The sequence below is a fragment of the Lactuca sativa genome, chromosome 8 (genome assembly GCF_002870075.4).
Source record: "Lactuca sativa cultivar Salinas chromosome 8, Lsat_Salinas_v11, whole genome shotgun sequence".
NCBI lineage: Eukaryota > Viridiplantae > Streptophyta > Magnoliopsida > Asterales > Asteraceae > Lactuca > Lactuca sativa.
This window is the reverse complement of record NC_056630.2, coordinates 104,093,248-104,110,340: the sequence shown is the minus strand read 5'-3', so window position 1 is coordinate 104,110,340 and position 17,093 is coordinate 104,093,248. Positions and strand designations below refer to the sequence as shown.

Sequence of the window (17,093 nt, the reverse complement as noted above, 5' to 3'; positions counted from 1 at the left end):
TATTACATACTCAAATTCGCATCAACTTTCGTATCATTATGATTCTCAAGACTATCCGAATCTTATTACTTGGTTGGTCTATTTTATTTATTATATAAAAGATGATTGATAAATGTAGAATGGCTTTTTATATATTTTATTTAATTTTATATTTACAACAACATTACTCTAGTTCCATAGAAATAAGGTAAAGGGAGGTAAGATGGTCGGCAACCTCTAACATAAGTTGATAGACTGCTTTTGTATAAGACGTCCGATAAATCGAAATAAAAAAGCAAAAATAAACAAATATAATAAAGTAAAATTTCCATAACCGCATCCCAATTGAAGTTATCCTTGCATAAGATATTTGCATATAAAACACTAGTTTGTGATGAATTACAAAGTGGAATAAGGTTTAGTAAAGCAACCTACACACAAGAAAGAAACATTTGCACATGAAGAGTAGCAGGTCGAACAAGTAAAACATGGCTAAATAAGCAAGTAGTGGAAGTAGATATATGAAGTTCTAAGCATGTACTAGTTACACATGTTGGAAGTAAAATACGAAACAAGAAAAGAATGTGTAAAGTAGCCCATAGCAACTAAAAATGGTGGAACCTACACCCTAAACTATATTAATATTATTACTATGCTGCCCTAATTCTAAGCATCAATACTTTCTTATTTGCGATCATGTCATCGACCATATGCCATCTTCCCAATTCCTTCTTGGTTGTCCTCTCCTTCTCATACCCTCAAATATAATCAATTCCACCCTCCTAACACCAACAGTTGGTTCTCCTATAAGCATGCCCAAACCACCGTAATATTCATTCTCTCAATTTCTCAACGATCGACGCCACCCTTAATGATTTTCTAGTCGTGTAAGGTATCATGTCCAACAATGTTCTACCACATGTTCTGGTACATTCTCATTTTTGCGATCTCCATCATCCTTTCGTGTTCCTTTTTGATCGACCAATATTCAGATCCATACAAAAACGTTGGCCTTATCGTTGCCTTAAAAAATTTCCCTTTCAGTTTCAATGGCAACTTCTTGTCACACAAGACTCATGTCGATACCCTCCACTTTAATCATCCCACCTTAATATGTTGTGTAACATCATCCTCAACACCCTCATCTTTATGGATCACACACCCAAGTGCTTGAAATTCTCATATGGGTGTAATATATGGCCATCGACGCATACTTCTATTTCTTTACCTCTTTGATCCCTACTAAATTTGCAACGTAGATATTTTGTCTTAGTAGTTCGATTCATAGCCTTTTTTCTTCTAAAGCTACCTTCTAGGTAGCTAACCTAACATTCAACTCAAATCTACACTGGCCACCAGCATTATGTCGTATCAACAAAAAATACACCATGGCACCCCTACATGGGTCTTATAATAGATTATTTCATCCATAATCAATGCGGATAAGTGTGGACTAAGAATCGAACCTTGATGGAGCTCAATTTCTATAGGGAAAACCTTTTGTGTCACAAAATGCAGTTCTAACGCAGGTAATAGACCAACAATACATATCGTGTATCGTTCGGACATAAGTTGCTAGAACTTGTGTAGCTTCCAAGGGCTTCCAGATCGCCTCAAACGTGACATTATCATAAGCCTTCTTAATGTCAATGAAAAACATGTGCATATCCCTATTTTTTCTTAATATTCTCCATAAGGCGTTGAAGTATATGAACCGCCACAGTTGTAGACCTCCATGGCATAAAGCTAAATTGATTTTCCGATATCCTAGTTTCATATCTTAATTTGGCCTCTAACACCCTCTCACATACCTTCATGGTATCACTAAAACAATTTAATGTCTATATAGTTTCCACAAGTTTGTGTACCTCCTTTCTTCTTATAGATTGACATCAAAATAGTTAATCTCTCGAATAATTTATTTATTTCAGATTAAAATAATTAGTTCTAATGTTTTTAATAAAAAAACATAAAATATATTTATTTAATAAAAAATTGGTTTAAACTAGATTGCTAACAAGGTAATTTTTTTAGTTGGATTGAGTTGTGTAGCTAGAAGATAGAGAAATTAAAAATATAAAACAAACTAAAGCGAATGCCCTTAATCATTAATAGTCCTACCATAGTAGATGGTTCTAAGAAGACCAAAGATATATAATTTATGAACATATATTATTTAGTTTATAGATATAAGAATAAATAATTTTTTTTCTTAATATGTTTATAACGTATTTGGAAGTGTTTTAGAAACTAATCTTTTAAGTGGTTGTTGTGGACTGTATATATTTATTCATGTATCTTTAGATTAAAAAGCTATAGTTTTATGTACAATGTAAATTCTATGTATAATTTTAATTTATAGACAAAATTGCAACCATCGTCTCTATGGTATGTATTTTTTTTCGAGGTTTAGTCAAAACCTCGACTTTTTTGGCTTCATGATCCTTTTGAGGTAGTTTGTTTGTGAAATTAGCCATTGTTAATTTTGAAAAGACTCTACCCTTTTAATTTGTTTTTCTACTTTCTTAAATAGTTCCCCTTTTATTTGAATCTTTAAAAATAAAAACAAATAAAGAGGGTGGCATACCTCTCTCTCTCTCTCTCTAGAAAAACACACACAAATTAAACATACACACACCTCAACGCACACACACACTGAAGATTCATGAGTACACGTTCAGTAACACACCACCAATCCTTCGCCCAACTCACCGAAATCTGCAGAACCACTATCTGCTGCCAACACTGAATAAACCGACGAAACTTCAACGAGTCCACTAGAACACATAGATAATTGAACCTAAAGAAGAACAACTTGAAGCTCCCTTAAACAACAATACAAAAGCCCACAACCCAAGGGTATCAGAGCAAGCGACTCTAGTTGCTCCTCCTCTAATACAGACGATGGTTCAATAACAACAATGGACATCTTTCTCTCTCCCTCTCTTTCTTTTAAGTCAAAAAACCCACCCCATATTCTCTTAAACTCCACCCCTCTGATCTGCAATCTAGTGAAAAAGTCTCCACCCTCCCCCCATTCCTCTCTCCCTAGAAAATACAATTGCCGAAAAATACCCCTACTCGCTCACCCCACTCACCGGCTGGACCCTTAACATCACCGACCATACCTCGCCCATCACCCTAAACAGACTCTGTAGCATCTCCGACAACACTAGACCAGAGACTATTTTCAGATGGTGGATTCAAATTAGGGGAGAAACCTATTAAGTTGATGCCCACTTTTATTACCGGAAAACTAATCACCACCACATTTCTTAAACCCAACACCGCCACCGTCGCCGATGTAAGTATCAAAGTAGAGAAAAAAAACAAAGACAAATATAGGGACAAACACGATGTCTTAAGACTCAAACTCAATAAACCCTAATATAATCTGAAATTAATTTCGAACCTGAAATCAATTTTGTGAGTGATGGGAGCTTTAGATTGTTCTAATCCAATAAATTTCGAATTTGAACCCAATAAACTCTAGACAGTAATGAATGTCAATTTGGTTGTGAAGGTGCATGTTTTTCTTTTGGATGAAAATGATGGGGATGGTGGAGAGATAGATAAGGCCATCCCAATATATTGAACTCTTACAAGTTCAATGTATTGCCACATGACCCTTCCAATAAGAATATCATTTTAGTCATTAAACTCCATAATAAGAATATCATTTTAGTCATTAAACTCCACACTTCATTCAACTCTATTAAAGTTTAATGGATTGTCACATCACCATCTTATTATAATTTTTCTTTAAATACTATTAATATATAAAACTAAAATATTAACATAATTCGAAATTAAAGGTAAATTTTTTTATTTAAAAAGGTTGTTTATGTTTTTCCACTTCTTATTATTTAGATAACTAAAAAGTAAACTATAAAACAAAATTTAATTACTTACGAAGTTAGAATATATCATTTTAATTGACTCAATATTATTGAATAGAAAATAATTTAAATTATAAATAGAAAATAAATCAAAATTGTTGTATAAAATAAATTAAATAAATATAATTTAAATGTATATATAATCCATACCACCGTTCAATCCCCATTAAACTCACATTCATTAAACTTAGGCTACAATGGTGGGTTTAATCAATTGGATGGTCATATCATCACTTTTTCACCATTAAACTCCCCATTCAATCCCCATTGGCGACGGCCTATTCCTATTCTAATAAAAGAATAGATTGATTCTCATTTTGTCATTTGTCACACTATTAAACTTCCTAATTAATGTCATGTCATATGACAACCTATTAATTCCATTTCAAATTTTAAATTTTAAAATTTTCACTTTAATTACATTAAATTAAATAACATTAGAATAAAAATAAAATTAAATTAATACAGATTATAAAGTCACGTACTTATTTAAATCAACACTTATAATTTTATATAAATAAAAAATACCTTGTAATTAATAATTTATTTAAAATAATTGATTAATAATTTTAAGTTTTTTGATGAAAATTTAATAAATTTTGTAACCGTGGTTCTACGGGTTATAAACTAGTATATATATATATATATATATATATATATATATATATATATATATATATATATATATATATATATATATATATATATATATAGAGAGAGAGAGAGAGAGAGAGAGAGAGAGAGAGAAGTGAGGCCCCTCTCTATTTGTGTTTACTTTTAAAATTTTAAATAAAAGGGAAAAATGTTTAAGAAAATAGAAAAACAAATTAAAACGGTAGATTAGTTTTTTCAATTTTAATAGTGATTAATTCCACAAACAAACTAGACAAACCTACAACATTGGTCCTTATGGTATTAAAAAAACTTTGGATAAGGTCCAAAAAGTTTTCAACTTGCATGAAATGTCCAAAATTAAAATATTTACGTGATTTTTGTCCAAAAAATATTATGTGATTTTCTGGTGCTGACTTTCTGAAGTTCTACAAAGAAGGAATTCAAGTTTATTTACAATAATAAACTAAAATGTATGTTTTCTAATAACCCTTCTCCAATTTCGAAATAGCAATCTATTTTAGGGTTCTTAAATTCAAATTGTTGTTTGCATATCATAGTGAGAACATATCCTTTAGGGTGTATGCGAATTTAGGGTTTTATGTTTTCCGCCAAAAATAATTTTTTGTTATTTATAAAACCCATCACATAGAGCATCAAATCCCCAACCTTGGCAACAAAAACAACCGAAACGAACCAATCACTCGTCTCTTAAGGACATAACCACTTCATTAGTAATCTTCTACAAATTTGGGTTTCATCTTCTCTCAAGACTCCAATCACTTGCTACTATATACATATATCGAGATTTGGGTTTTTTTTTTTTTTTTCTTTCTTTATCTATTTGATCATTGTGTGAAAATTTTGGGTTTATGTTGTCTATTACACATGGACGAATGTTGTGTCGTTTGTGAAATCAATTATGTGATTAAACCCAGGACCGGCCCATGGGTCGGAGCAAATTGGACGACGAATGTGTATCGTTTGTTGAGATCAATCCCCCCAAATACCAAAGGGCCTGTATTTTATATTTTGTTATATCGAGTTATATTTGTGAGTTGTGACAGCCCATTATTTTTAAGGCTAATGGGCTAATTGTTCTAAGGCCCAATCTAACCAAACCAGGCGAGCGCCAATCCAAAAGAGGGAGCTGGAGCGAGACGACGAGACCTAGCGTGCGTTTCCGATTTCGAAGGCGTCATCAACGCTTCAGTCGATTTCTATGGAAACTCCAAAGGACTTCCACTTCTCCAGAAGCCAACGGTTAGTTATCTGTTAGTTATCTGTTGTTTGCTTCTTCTGTTTCTTCTATTTCTTATTTTCTGATTTCTGAATTCGTCCATTCTGAAATAGCACCGATAATCAGTGAATCCGAACCGAAATTTATTTCGAATCGCCGGAGGTTTCTGAATTTCTTTGTGAATCGCCGGAAGTTGAAGTTTCAGTCTTTCAGAATCGAGTTAGAGACGAAATTGATTTCTGAATGTGAATATGTGTATGTAAGTTCTAGCCTTCTTGAGTGTAATTTACTACAAACTCCATTACAAAACGATTGATAAGTATACTCCCAATGGTTACTGCTTAGAAAATATATGTTACATATGGACATGCACTTCAATATAAATCTATATGCTTCATAGTGTATTATTGTCACAGTAAGATTCAAAATCCTCAAACCGAAATATAAACATCTCATCTACTCATTATTGGCGGACATGTTTCAATACCTGGTGATTTCTTCTTCTTATAAAACTAGTATAAAGAACTTGACTAGTATGCTACAAACTCCATTATGTACAAGTGAACATTGTTCAGAAATTTTACTATTGGGATACAAGTCGATTAAGCTGGAAGATGATTGTTCAATAGAAATCTCTGTTTGATACAAACCTTGAGCCTTGATGTCCTTGTGAACCATTTCGAGCATGGACTCCTCATGAAGGAATGTCAAGCCTTTCGCAATGCCAACACAAATTCTTTGTCTTGTAGGCCAATCAATTTCCAGCTTAGAGTTATTGTCCTTTGAGTCTGATTAAAAGAATTTTAATCAAGAAACTTGTGAATGGAAGTTAGACTCTCTTTGTGGAACTAAAGATGCCACATTTTCCATTTTGGGGTGTCCTATTTAATTTGTAACACTTTGTTCTTATAGGAGCTATTGAAGCCTTGATTCCAACTCTTAGCAGTGTCAACTTCTAAACTATCATCTTGTAACTGTGTTATAAGTTATAACCACAACATTCAGGTTTGTCCCAACTTTTCTTGATCATTTATCTTGTGTGCTATTTTTGAACAACAATGTTTAATGTTATGATCTGTGCTTTGATGGATTAGAATCTCAAGAAATTAAACAGAAGTATTATATAGAAATGATGATATAGATTTATGAAATTATTCATTCAAGTGGAGATTGATCTTCTGCTTTCTAATTTGCAGAGTTACTAATCAGCCATGGCTGATTTTTTAACATCCACTCACCGAGCCAAGTGGATCTTCACTCCACAAGATTTGGTACACAACCTTCTCATATTCAATTCTTTAAAACTCTTTCTACTAATTTAAATTTTCTTTGAATAATCTTTTCCAGAAAGAAAAATACAAAGCTGCCAATCATAGAGCAAAACAGATGCTGGAGAAGGTATGCAAGCAAAAACTTTGACTTGTATAACCAAAACATAATATCATTAATGGGCAAAAAAGTAATTTTGGACAAACATCTTTGTTGTAGTATGGATCAACAAGGGTGGATGTTGATCTTGATGGCTCCTTGTCTTATCCAGAGCTTCAAACTGACCCAAAAGACAATGGTATTTACTATTTACTATTTACTATTTAAAAGAAATATCTGAGTTCACTTCACTCACTGAGTTAACTCTTCTATCACCTGATTGTTATAAAAGGTGAGAAGCATTCACGTTCAAAACCACTTAAAATAGACGAAGAACAACTTTTACGTGCATTTTATGAGTTCAAAATTCAAGATGTATGTGATGCCTTCAAATTTCCTAGGAAAATACAGGTACTTTAATTCTTTGTTTTGAAGTTTATAAAAAATAGTTGTTTAGTTCTTGATTTTTATATAATTTGCAGGCGACAGCTCTTATATATTTTAAAAGATTCTATCTGCAATGGTCGGTGATGGAACATCATCCAAAAGACATCATGTAAACTTGATTTAACTTTTTAACCTAATTTTATCTTTAGTAATTTTTTATTTTTTTATTTTTTTTGAAATTGTGAGTTATGGTTTTTTATAAAAAAAAGGTTGACTTGCATATATACGGCATGTAAAGCTGAAGAAAATCATGTGTCAGCTGAAGAACTTGGTAAGGGGATTGATCAAGATCATCAAGTCATTCTCAATAATGAGATGATTGTTCTTCAGGTATCAATTTATTTTTATTTTTATTTTATTTTTTGAATTCATTTTGTTTTAAACATTATTTTTTTTTTGCAGTCTCTTGGATTTGATCTTATTGTCTATTCTCCATACCGCTCAATTGACGGTTTTATTGATGATATGGAGGTTAATTTTTTCTTACTTTTTCATTTTTTAAAAAAATAAAAAATTATGAATTTTTTTATATATAATATTTGTTTCTTCTACTTGTTATTAGGATTTTATCTATTCAAACAATGGTCAACTTCAACATCTGAAGGTGCTTACTTCTTACTTCTATCCTTTTAAATATATTATAAATTTATCTGAATTTTGAATTTTTTGATAAATAATTTTTATAGGATTTACACGAGACAGCTAAAATGGTTGCAGATAGAATGATGCGTTCAGAGGCACCTCTTTTATTTTCTCCTGGACAGGTATTATTTTTATTAAATTAAATTAAATTGGAGATAATTTGAATATATAATTTGAACTTATGAAAACTTCAATGTTGTAGCTTGCATTGGCTGCTTTGCGTAGATCAAATGAGGAGCATCAAGTTGTTGACTTTGAAAGGTTTAAATAAATTGTTTCTATTTTTTAGCACTTCATTTTTTTTTTTTTAATTTTTTTTTGTAACAAATTCTTTTTTATATATATATTTTGTTTTTATACATACAGATATTTGAATAACACACTTTCTCGTCAGCATCCAGCACGACCTGTTTCTGAACTCACGGTTTATCTTAATGCTATTGACCAGCTGGTAAATATTCAATTCTTTAATATTTTTTAATATGCAAAATATAATAATAATACTTGTTGGTTTATTAAATTAAATAAATGTAGGTGAATAATCTTGTGACACCTACTGCTGCTGATATGAAACACATTGATCGGAAGCTGAAATATTGTCGGGATCCAGGCTCTCATGAAAAGTACACACTCTCTCTGTTATTGGTTATGATTTTTATACGAAAAAGATTCTCTGAAAAATATTTGTGAAATGTCTAAAATACCCTTTGGGTTGTGAATTCAGGAGTAAGAAACGAAAGCATAGGTCAAAAGAGTAAACACTTTCAGCATTGGTTAAGATTTTTGGGTATTGTGCTTTATCTGGATGCAGTGGAGAATTCTGGTGCAGAAATGGTTAGTGACTTTTTATATCAATAAGATTTTTTTTTTTTTTAAATACTTTTTTTTAATATCTTATGAACAGGTATGGTGATTTTGGTGTTTGCCTGGTTTGGATATGGGCATATCTTCTTATTAGCAGTATTGGGGCTAAATGTTATAGACAGATTAGCAATTGGCTTGTTTTTATCCAGCAATTTCAAAGAATTATATGAACAGATGTTTGATAATAACAAGTTTTTCTTCCATGATTGCAAAAATTTTAGATTCATATTTGGTTTTCTTCAACTATATACATGCGGTGCTGATATGGCATTCATGTGGATTTTTTTTTTAGTTTGTCCCCTTTTTTGTCGATCTTCAAGATTAAAATGGAATAAAACACAATGCAATTTCAAGGTCAGCAACCTCTTCATCAGAAATCAAATATGGAATAACACACACAAGAAAAAACCAAAGAAACAATGAAATCAATGCTTCACTACACACACACACAGAAAGTTTTCCATCTCCATTTGTGGTTGTCTTTTTTCTTTGATCGCATTCAATTTTTTGAATTTAGTTAAAGTAGTAACTTTAGAATATATATATATATATATATATATATATATATATATATATATATATATATATATATATATATATATATATATATATATATATATATATACGTTAAAAAAAAGTTTATGTGGAAGCCAATGCCATATAGATGAAGGTGTGTCATAATTTGTCTTTGACATGCCTCTTGAATCTTCGGTCATTCATTATTAATTGTACCCTCCAAACCTTTAATTAACCTACACTTATCTTTTTATATCAATCACAAAAAACGGTTTTGACTTTTAATTTTTAATTTTTTTGTCATTTTGTTCTCTTTTATTTATTATTATTATTATTATTATGTTTTTGTTGTTGCAAAATATCAAAAATTACGATTTTTTTTTTCATGTGGAAAGCATGCTTTAAGCATATATAAATCATTAAATTGGTACAATATTTGATTCATTTTACCTATATGTGACCCACTCTCTTTCATCCAAATAAAAACAAACACATGACACCAAATTGGCAATCACTCATGACTCATCGAAAGAAAAGGGTTTGGTTCATCGAATTTTTAAACGGGTCACTTTATTATCTAGGTAAAATCTATCTAAATAACAAGATATATACCTACTTCTTATATAAGTATAAAAAGTCCATCTACACATAGACAGAAGCACCTCGACAAAAGGTCTATTTATATATAATAATATGCATTGTAGCGGGTATAATTTAGTGGTAAAAGTGTGATTCGTTTTATTAACCCTCTTAATAGTTAAAGGGCCTTTCGGTTTGATTCATATTCCGATCAGAAACTTTATTTCATTAAAATGATTCATTCATTTACCTTTCAATGACACATTCAAGGAAAAATATAAATTTTCGGGCTTTTTATCCAAAGTTCAACTAAAAAATGAAACTTGGATTATAAAATTGCGAAACAAAATTTAAAAATTGGATAAATACATCCAATTGAATGAGTATGAATGAATAATCCATGGATGAAGATAGAAAAATATATTTCTAATTTCTAATCATAACTAAATCTTCAATTTTTGTTTGCATTTGTAGCGAATAAATTGAAGCAAAATAGCTATTAAAGAATATCTTTAGTTTACTCATGGGTTTATAATTGACAATCAAATTTCATCTTATAAAATAAAATGAATCGAATGACGATACGAATCAAAGGCTTTCACCATTTGTCAAATTACGATAAGAAGATTTTTATCAACCCGAAGGATTTCAATGTTTTATACATGTCTAAAACTCTATATAGACAACGAATAATTTCACACTAACCATGTATTATTTTTTATTATTGATAGCTTTAATATATTTTTTGGATGTTTTATGTTCGTAAGGCTTATCAAATATAATACTTTGATTTTTTTTCATATGTTAGGTGTTTAGCAATTGTAAAAATTTAATGAAATGGGTACAGAATGCAACACAATCTCTTAGGTAAATGGTTGTTATTAAAATAACAAAGACAAAACCAAGTGGCTATGTGTCAGATTATTTTAATGTGTGATCGAGATGGTGTGTTTACTGTTTAGAGGTCCAAAGACGTCCACCAAAGATACGAGGACAAGAAAAACAAATTGTCCATTCGAATTGTTTGCTTGTGACTATAAGACTAATGATGGTTGGAGGTTGAATGTTAAAATTGATCAATATAATCATGAACCTGCAATGTATGGAGGGTCGTCCATTTGTAAAGCAATTGACCCAAAATGAATTATAAATGGTTGTAGAATTGAAGAGAACAATGTCCCCACATGACATTCTATCAACGTTGAAGAGTCGAAATGAGAATAACTTATCTATAATAAAAACAGTTTACAACATGCAAAACAAAGTCCGAATGGATGACCATGGAGGAGGAAGTCAAATGCAGGATGTATTCGAAAATTTGCATTCAAAATGATATATATATATATATATATATATATATATATATATATATATATATATATATATATAAATCATTTTTAAAACATAAATATAATAACTCTAAAACCCTTTTTTCATTAAATGATTATAGTTTTATATTCATTAAACATTAAAGAGAGTTTAACGAAAGTCTAAAAACATAGTTATTTCTTCGATGCGAGTACAATCACGATGGAGCCTTCCCTCGATCATAGGAACAATCTGAAAAACATTTAATCAACAACTGTAAATAAATGTTTAGTGAGTTCACCAACATATAACATACCACAGTATACATACAATGCATACAACAAATGGCCTTCAGCACAAAGTTGGTGTGGCCCTTGGCTTTCAGCATAAAACTAGTCCGTCCCTTGACCTTTAGCATAAAGTTGGTCCACCCAAGTATCTTGGCCTTTAGCACAAAGCTCACTGCTCTTAAATCACAACATGATATGTCAACATATGTAACAAACAAACAAACAACAATTCAACATAACAGACAGATGACTAACTAGTCTACTTGCTTAACAACACTTTACAATGTAATAACAACCTAATTGTCTGAAAAAGTATCCAAGACCATTAACTATTAGTAATATTTCTAATAATAACATGGTCCTTTTAGGTTGCCCTCAAGACCCAAATTGAGTAGAATAAATAAAGGAGAAAATAGTTTATTAATTATTATGTTTAAAAATTAATTAGAAACTAACTGGAAATATATTTTAGGAATTGATTAAGCAATTTAATTAATTAAAAGATTGAATATCCATTAATCGATAGTTGGTTAATCAGGAATGTTCCAGAACCCTTATGGGATTAGGGTTTGGACGAAATCCCTCTTAGATAATAGGGAATTTCGAATTTGCATCCTATCCCATGTGGGATGGAGTACAAAACCTAAGAAGAGATCCAATGCTATAAATATGACCTTCGGGATTTCATTCTTCCTTTCTCCTTTAGCTGGACTTTTTTTACACACTTCTTCCTCCCCCAAGGGACGATTTCTAACCCTCTTAGGGTTTGTGAAATTGATCATTCTCATAGTTATTTGTATTTCACTCTTTGGTGTCATTCGGTGTGATACCATTAGAGAGATTCTGGTTTGGGTCCTCTCATCCAAGCAACTTCAAGGAGGACAAGATCTCGAGCATGGATGTCAAGAGCTACATAAGAGGTATGTTATTCTTCTTTATGTTTTATGTTTTCATATGATAGTTGTAATTAGTATGAAACCTAGATCGTTAAGTTGCATGTACACTTAGGTATATTGTGATGGTGGCTTATTTGGGATTGATTTGTGATGGTTTGAATGTATATGAAAGAAGTTGTGGCCGATTAATTAGAAAAAAAAAAAAACAAAAATGTTTCGATTAGCTGAAATGGGAAAATGTCAGCAAAAAATGATGATTGCAGCAATAGAGTGGAGGACGACGTTGTTTCCATAGATGGCTCTTCCCCCTTTTCGAAAAACAGTGCAACATTTGAGAGCTACAAACATATGATCAACATTTGCGAACAAGATATCGTACCATCTGAAAGTATTGCTGATCAAAAACAGATAAAGGTCCAACGATTCAACTCTTTAACTTCATTGGATTTATTACCCGACCTTAACAACATTTTTTTATTCCAAACCAGATGAATCAATCAGAACTCGTGCGACATAGATACTCTCCAGATTTGCGGATGCTGCTAGAGGCATGCTATCAGAGTTTGAAGATGTAATTCTTCGAGAACCTTCTCGTGTTCCTGTCCTAGTAGGGACCACATCGTTTAAAAGATCAAAGGTTAATTGAAATTAATGGAGATAATTAGAGATCAAATAACATAATCGTTGGTGAGGGTTGCCGGAAGCGAATGATGATGCCAGTAAGGGACCAACGATATAAAAAATTAAAACCATAGGAACCATTTATATAACTTAGAATAACAAGTCAATGAAGGATCTGTTAAAAACTAACGATAGTGACTTAATAGACAGTGATTAAACACCAGGGCCGGTCCAGACGGTAGGCAACCCGGGCGACCGCCCAGGGCCTACGACTCCAGGGGGGCCAAAATTTATGGAATATGTAGTTTATATATAAAAAAAAAATTCTTACCTAAATGATTTTAGGACCTAAAGTTGATTGAAATTCAATTTACTCAAAATATAAACAATTTAGTTTGCTTTTTATTTCTAATTGAAAACGTCTATATTGAAGAATAATGATATTTTTCTGAATCTTTATTATATTTGTATTTGAGGGGCTTTTTTTTTTTTCTTTTCACCTCAGGCCCCATACATATTTGGACCGACCTATGAAACACTAACCATCTTTTAATATTCGGTGAATGTCATTATTAAAATAACTCCTAAAAAGGATTAGCAATATTTTAAAGACTAATTTGGCACAATTTGCAACACTAAATGGTATAACTTACAAATCCGATACTTTTATCATCGATTTTATCATTAATCATTCTTTTTGTTGCATCGGGTTTCTACAAACCTTATCCAACAAAACAAAAAATCTTCTGCAAAACCCCTTTTCAATATAAAATGCTTTTTAGGGGTTATTTTAATAATTAACATTCACCGAATATTAAAAGGTGGTTTATATTATAATTCATTCATATAAAAAAGAACATCCTGTTTACATTAATTCACAAGTAAAAGTTATCCGATATAAATTAAAAATTAATTTCACATATTTATTTGAATCAACGAATATAATTTTACATAACTAATAAATACATCTCTTAATTAATAATTTATTTAAAATAATTGATTAATAATTTTGAATTTTTACAATGAAATTTTAATTAATTTTATAACTGTGGTTCTCACGGGTTATAAACTAGTATTACAATATAATAGACTATTTTTCCAAAAGAAAAAAACGTACAACACTTCAATAAGTATTAATTGAAATTAAACGTTTAAAACACTACAAATAGATAGAGATTCATCTTCAGAATTATATCTATATCATCTACTATCTACTCTCCAAACGCCAATAAAAAGGATGGATCATTTGAGGATAATAAAAGTGAACTCTTAAGCGAAAGTATTTTTAATCTATTTATTTGTTTAATAACTTTTGATAAGTTAAGTGTTATAACTTATAACTTCATTTCATAGTTAAAATATGTAGTCATACCATAACGAAACATGAAACAAGAAATGTAATTACGATTCAAAAAGAGCAAGCAAGAAACAAAGGAAACTTTAGGAGCCAAAATTATCAACCTATTCCATACTTAAAAACAGTCCCGGAATTGGAATTGGAATCGGAATCGGAATCATGCATTGCCAGTGGACTTGTAGTGATTGTCATCGATTGATGAGTAAATCAGCCCCTCAATTACCATCCCATCAATCGCCTCCCTGTTCATATTTCAAAACCCATCAAAACATATTTATTCTTTAATCATCATTTATCATTTATCCAGAAAACACTTATAAAAGAAACAGCGGATTACCGAATCTTGTCTAAAGAAAGGCCCAACTGCATAGCAATTTCTTCTACATGTACTCCTGAATCCCTTGATCTGAAACATACAAGCAACTTATAAAGAATTGGAATTTCACAAATAATAAAACTAAAATAAACCAAACTAAACAACTTACAAATTGGCTGGAAGTAGCAAATAATCCAACACCATTTTATCAACTCCATTCAGTCCATTAACAACATATTGACCAGTGAACTACCAAATCACAAAGTTAACATTACAGAATAAGTAATGTTTCTCATGATTAAAACTTTAGAAAAAAGTTTAAAAGGTTTACCTGATTTGATGGAGCAGTTTGGTATGATTGTGTGTTAATCCCTGAACTTGGCATATGAGATTGATTACTAGTGCCACTACTACCAGGTTGTTGCTTCTATCACAGACAAACAAAAAAATTTCAAGTAAATTCTTATTTTAATATCATGTGTTCAAAGTTAAAGCAAAGTTGTGAAATTTTACCAGTAACTTTGTGTTGTAAGAGTGGACATATATGCATTCAACAAAGTGATGTGTGATCTCATCAAAATCAATCACAGGTCTGCAAGTTCAACAAAAATCATAAACACAAAAGTGATTTAGTTGAATGATCAAATTATTAGAGAAAGAAAGGGAGTTGAAGATGGACATTATACTTGATACCAAAGACCACTAACTGCTTTTTCCCTTGAAAGCCTTTCAGTTGGCCATGAACTCGAACGTACATTCCCTCCCTAGATTTTCAGAAACAAAAGAAGAGAATGTCAGAATTTCCAATCGAATCTCCATTTGAAAACCTAGAAAGAATTGGGGATTTACTTTATTGCTTCCATCTCCTTCGTGTCTACTGGTTCATGAACCCTAAAACATCACAAACACGTAAATTATATTGAAAAAACACAGAATAGGAGGGGAGTATAAATGTAAGCATAAGATAAATCTGATACCATCTGTTGCAGTCTATGCGACCTGTGCTATCATCAAGCAGAAAGGAAACATCTGTAACCCTCTCAGCTTTGTTCATTATCATCCCTACCAACTTAACCTAGGTTCAACAAAAATAAGGTACTCAATAACTTTACTGAGTAGAAAAATTAGTAAATATGAGGATTTTGAATGGAAACGAAACCCTACGTTGTTTACATCAACGCCGTCGATGAGAAAGTTCACTTTATCATCATTCGACAACAACGCTTTGTTAATTTGCTTCACAGTCAAGGGAATCAGCGTATGTGTATCACGATTCTGCAAATAACAAAATCAGACGCTGTGAGACCTAGCGATAAAAATTTAAATCGGACAAAATTGGAGGTTTGAGGAAATAATGGCTACCTTAGTGATCGAAGAGGGCGCAGGGTCCGTATTCTGAGTGGCCTGAGAAGGCATGAAACCACCGCCTGAGAAGGCGGCGGCGCCGTCGAACTGACTTGCGTTTGCGTACATCTTTTTCGTATCAATCTCAAAATAAGATGAAAAATATCAACTGGTGATTCTTCTTAAAGAAGAAATTCTGCTTCACAAAATGTTGTTCCCGCCAATTTCCTCCCCCTTTCGCCGGTGAAACTAGGGTGAGAAGACGGGTACCGGGTCGAAATACCCGGATCGGTCCCAAACCCGGTTATGTCCAAATTCGAAATATGATTTCCATTTTTTTCTATTTTCTTTTTCTTTTTTAATTTACTAAAATATATAGTTGTTACAAAATTGGAATAAATGTTGTAGAAATCGTATTTTAGGTTTTGTAGTTTCAAAAATATTTTACTAAAGTTAAGTAGTATTTATTTTAATTTGGAATTTAAGATAGTTCCATACTAATGGATTCGGGTCCAGAAATAAAGCATTGGGTCGAACTCTTCTTATTTTATTGTATTCTTTGTTAGTTATAAATTATCTTCAAAAGTATAGTATTTTCTTATAGGGTTAGTATAGTATATTATAAATAAGGCATTTGTCATTATAGTTTTTTAGGTTTTGAGAATTAATAAAATTTATAAAACAATTTGTGAAAACTCTTAAGAATATAAATTGTTCATGTTATTTGCTATCATTGAGTTCCGTCATTTTGTTGATTCTTTTTCCGCTTCAAATGTTTTATATTTAGATAATATAAATATTATGTATAATAATAA

General features: G+C 31.2%; 2 protein-coding genes across 3 annotated transcripts; one reads left to right on the top strand and one right to left on the bottom strand.

The window, feature by feature from the left end:
• Window positions 1-5,593: 5,593 nt before the first annotated feature.
• On the top strand, window positions 5,594-9,277 carry LOC111909597 (cyclin-H1-1). Of its 2 annotated transcripts, none has more exons than XM_023905386.2 (17): window positions 5,594-5,753; window positions 5,844-5,985; window positions 6,643-6,735; window positions 6,927-7,001; window positions 7,078-7,128; window positions 7,219-7,297; window positions 7,391-7,509; window positions 7,581-7,654; window positions 7,755-7,875; window positions 7,948-8,016; window positions 8,108-8,149; window positions 8,232-8,309; window positions 8,390-8,448; window positions 8,554-8,638; window positions 8,722-8,810; window positions 8,912-9,021; window positions 9,092-9,277. In XM_023905386.2, the coding sequence occupies exons 4-16, from the start codon at window positions 6,942-6,944 to the stop codon at window positions 8,943-8,945; spliced, it is 960 nt and encodes a 319-aa protein (XP_023761154.1). In that variant the 5' UTR covers window positions 5,594-5,753; window positions 5,844-5,985; window positions 6,643-6,735; window positions 6,927-6,941; the 3' UTR covers window positions 8,946-9,021; window positions 9,092-9,277. The 2 variants fall into 2 exon arrangements, with proteins under 2 accessions (XP_023761154.1, XP_023761153.1); XM_023905385.2 differs by having other exon boundaries at window positions 5,844-5,989.
• A 5,309-nt stretch (window positions 9,278-14,586) lies between these two features.
• Window positions 14,587-16,538, bottom strand: LOC111909598 (replication protein A 32 kDa subunit B). Its single transcript, XM_023905387.3, has 10 exons — window positions 16,297-16,538; window positions 16,099-16,209; window positions 15,912-16,009; window positions 15,784-15,825; window positions 15,621-15,698; window positions 15,448-15,526; window positions 15,266-15,361; window positions 15,104-15,183; window positions 14,956-15,024; window positions 14,587-14,860 (listed from the first exon to the last, which is right to left on the bottom strand). Exons 1-10 carry the CDS (start codon window positions 16,405-16,407, stop codon window positions 14,776-14,778), a joined length of 849 nt encoding a protein of 282 aa, XP_023761155.1. The 5' UTR covers window positions 16,408-16,538; the 3' UTR covers window positions 14,587-14,775.
• Between the last annotated feature and the right edge of the window lie 555 nt (window positions 16,539-17,093).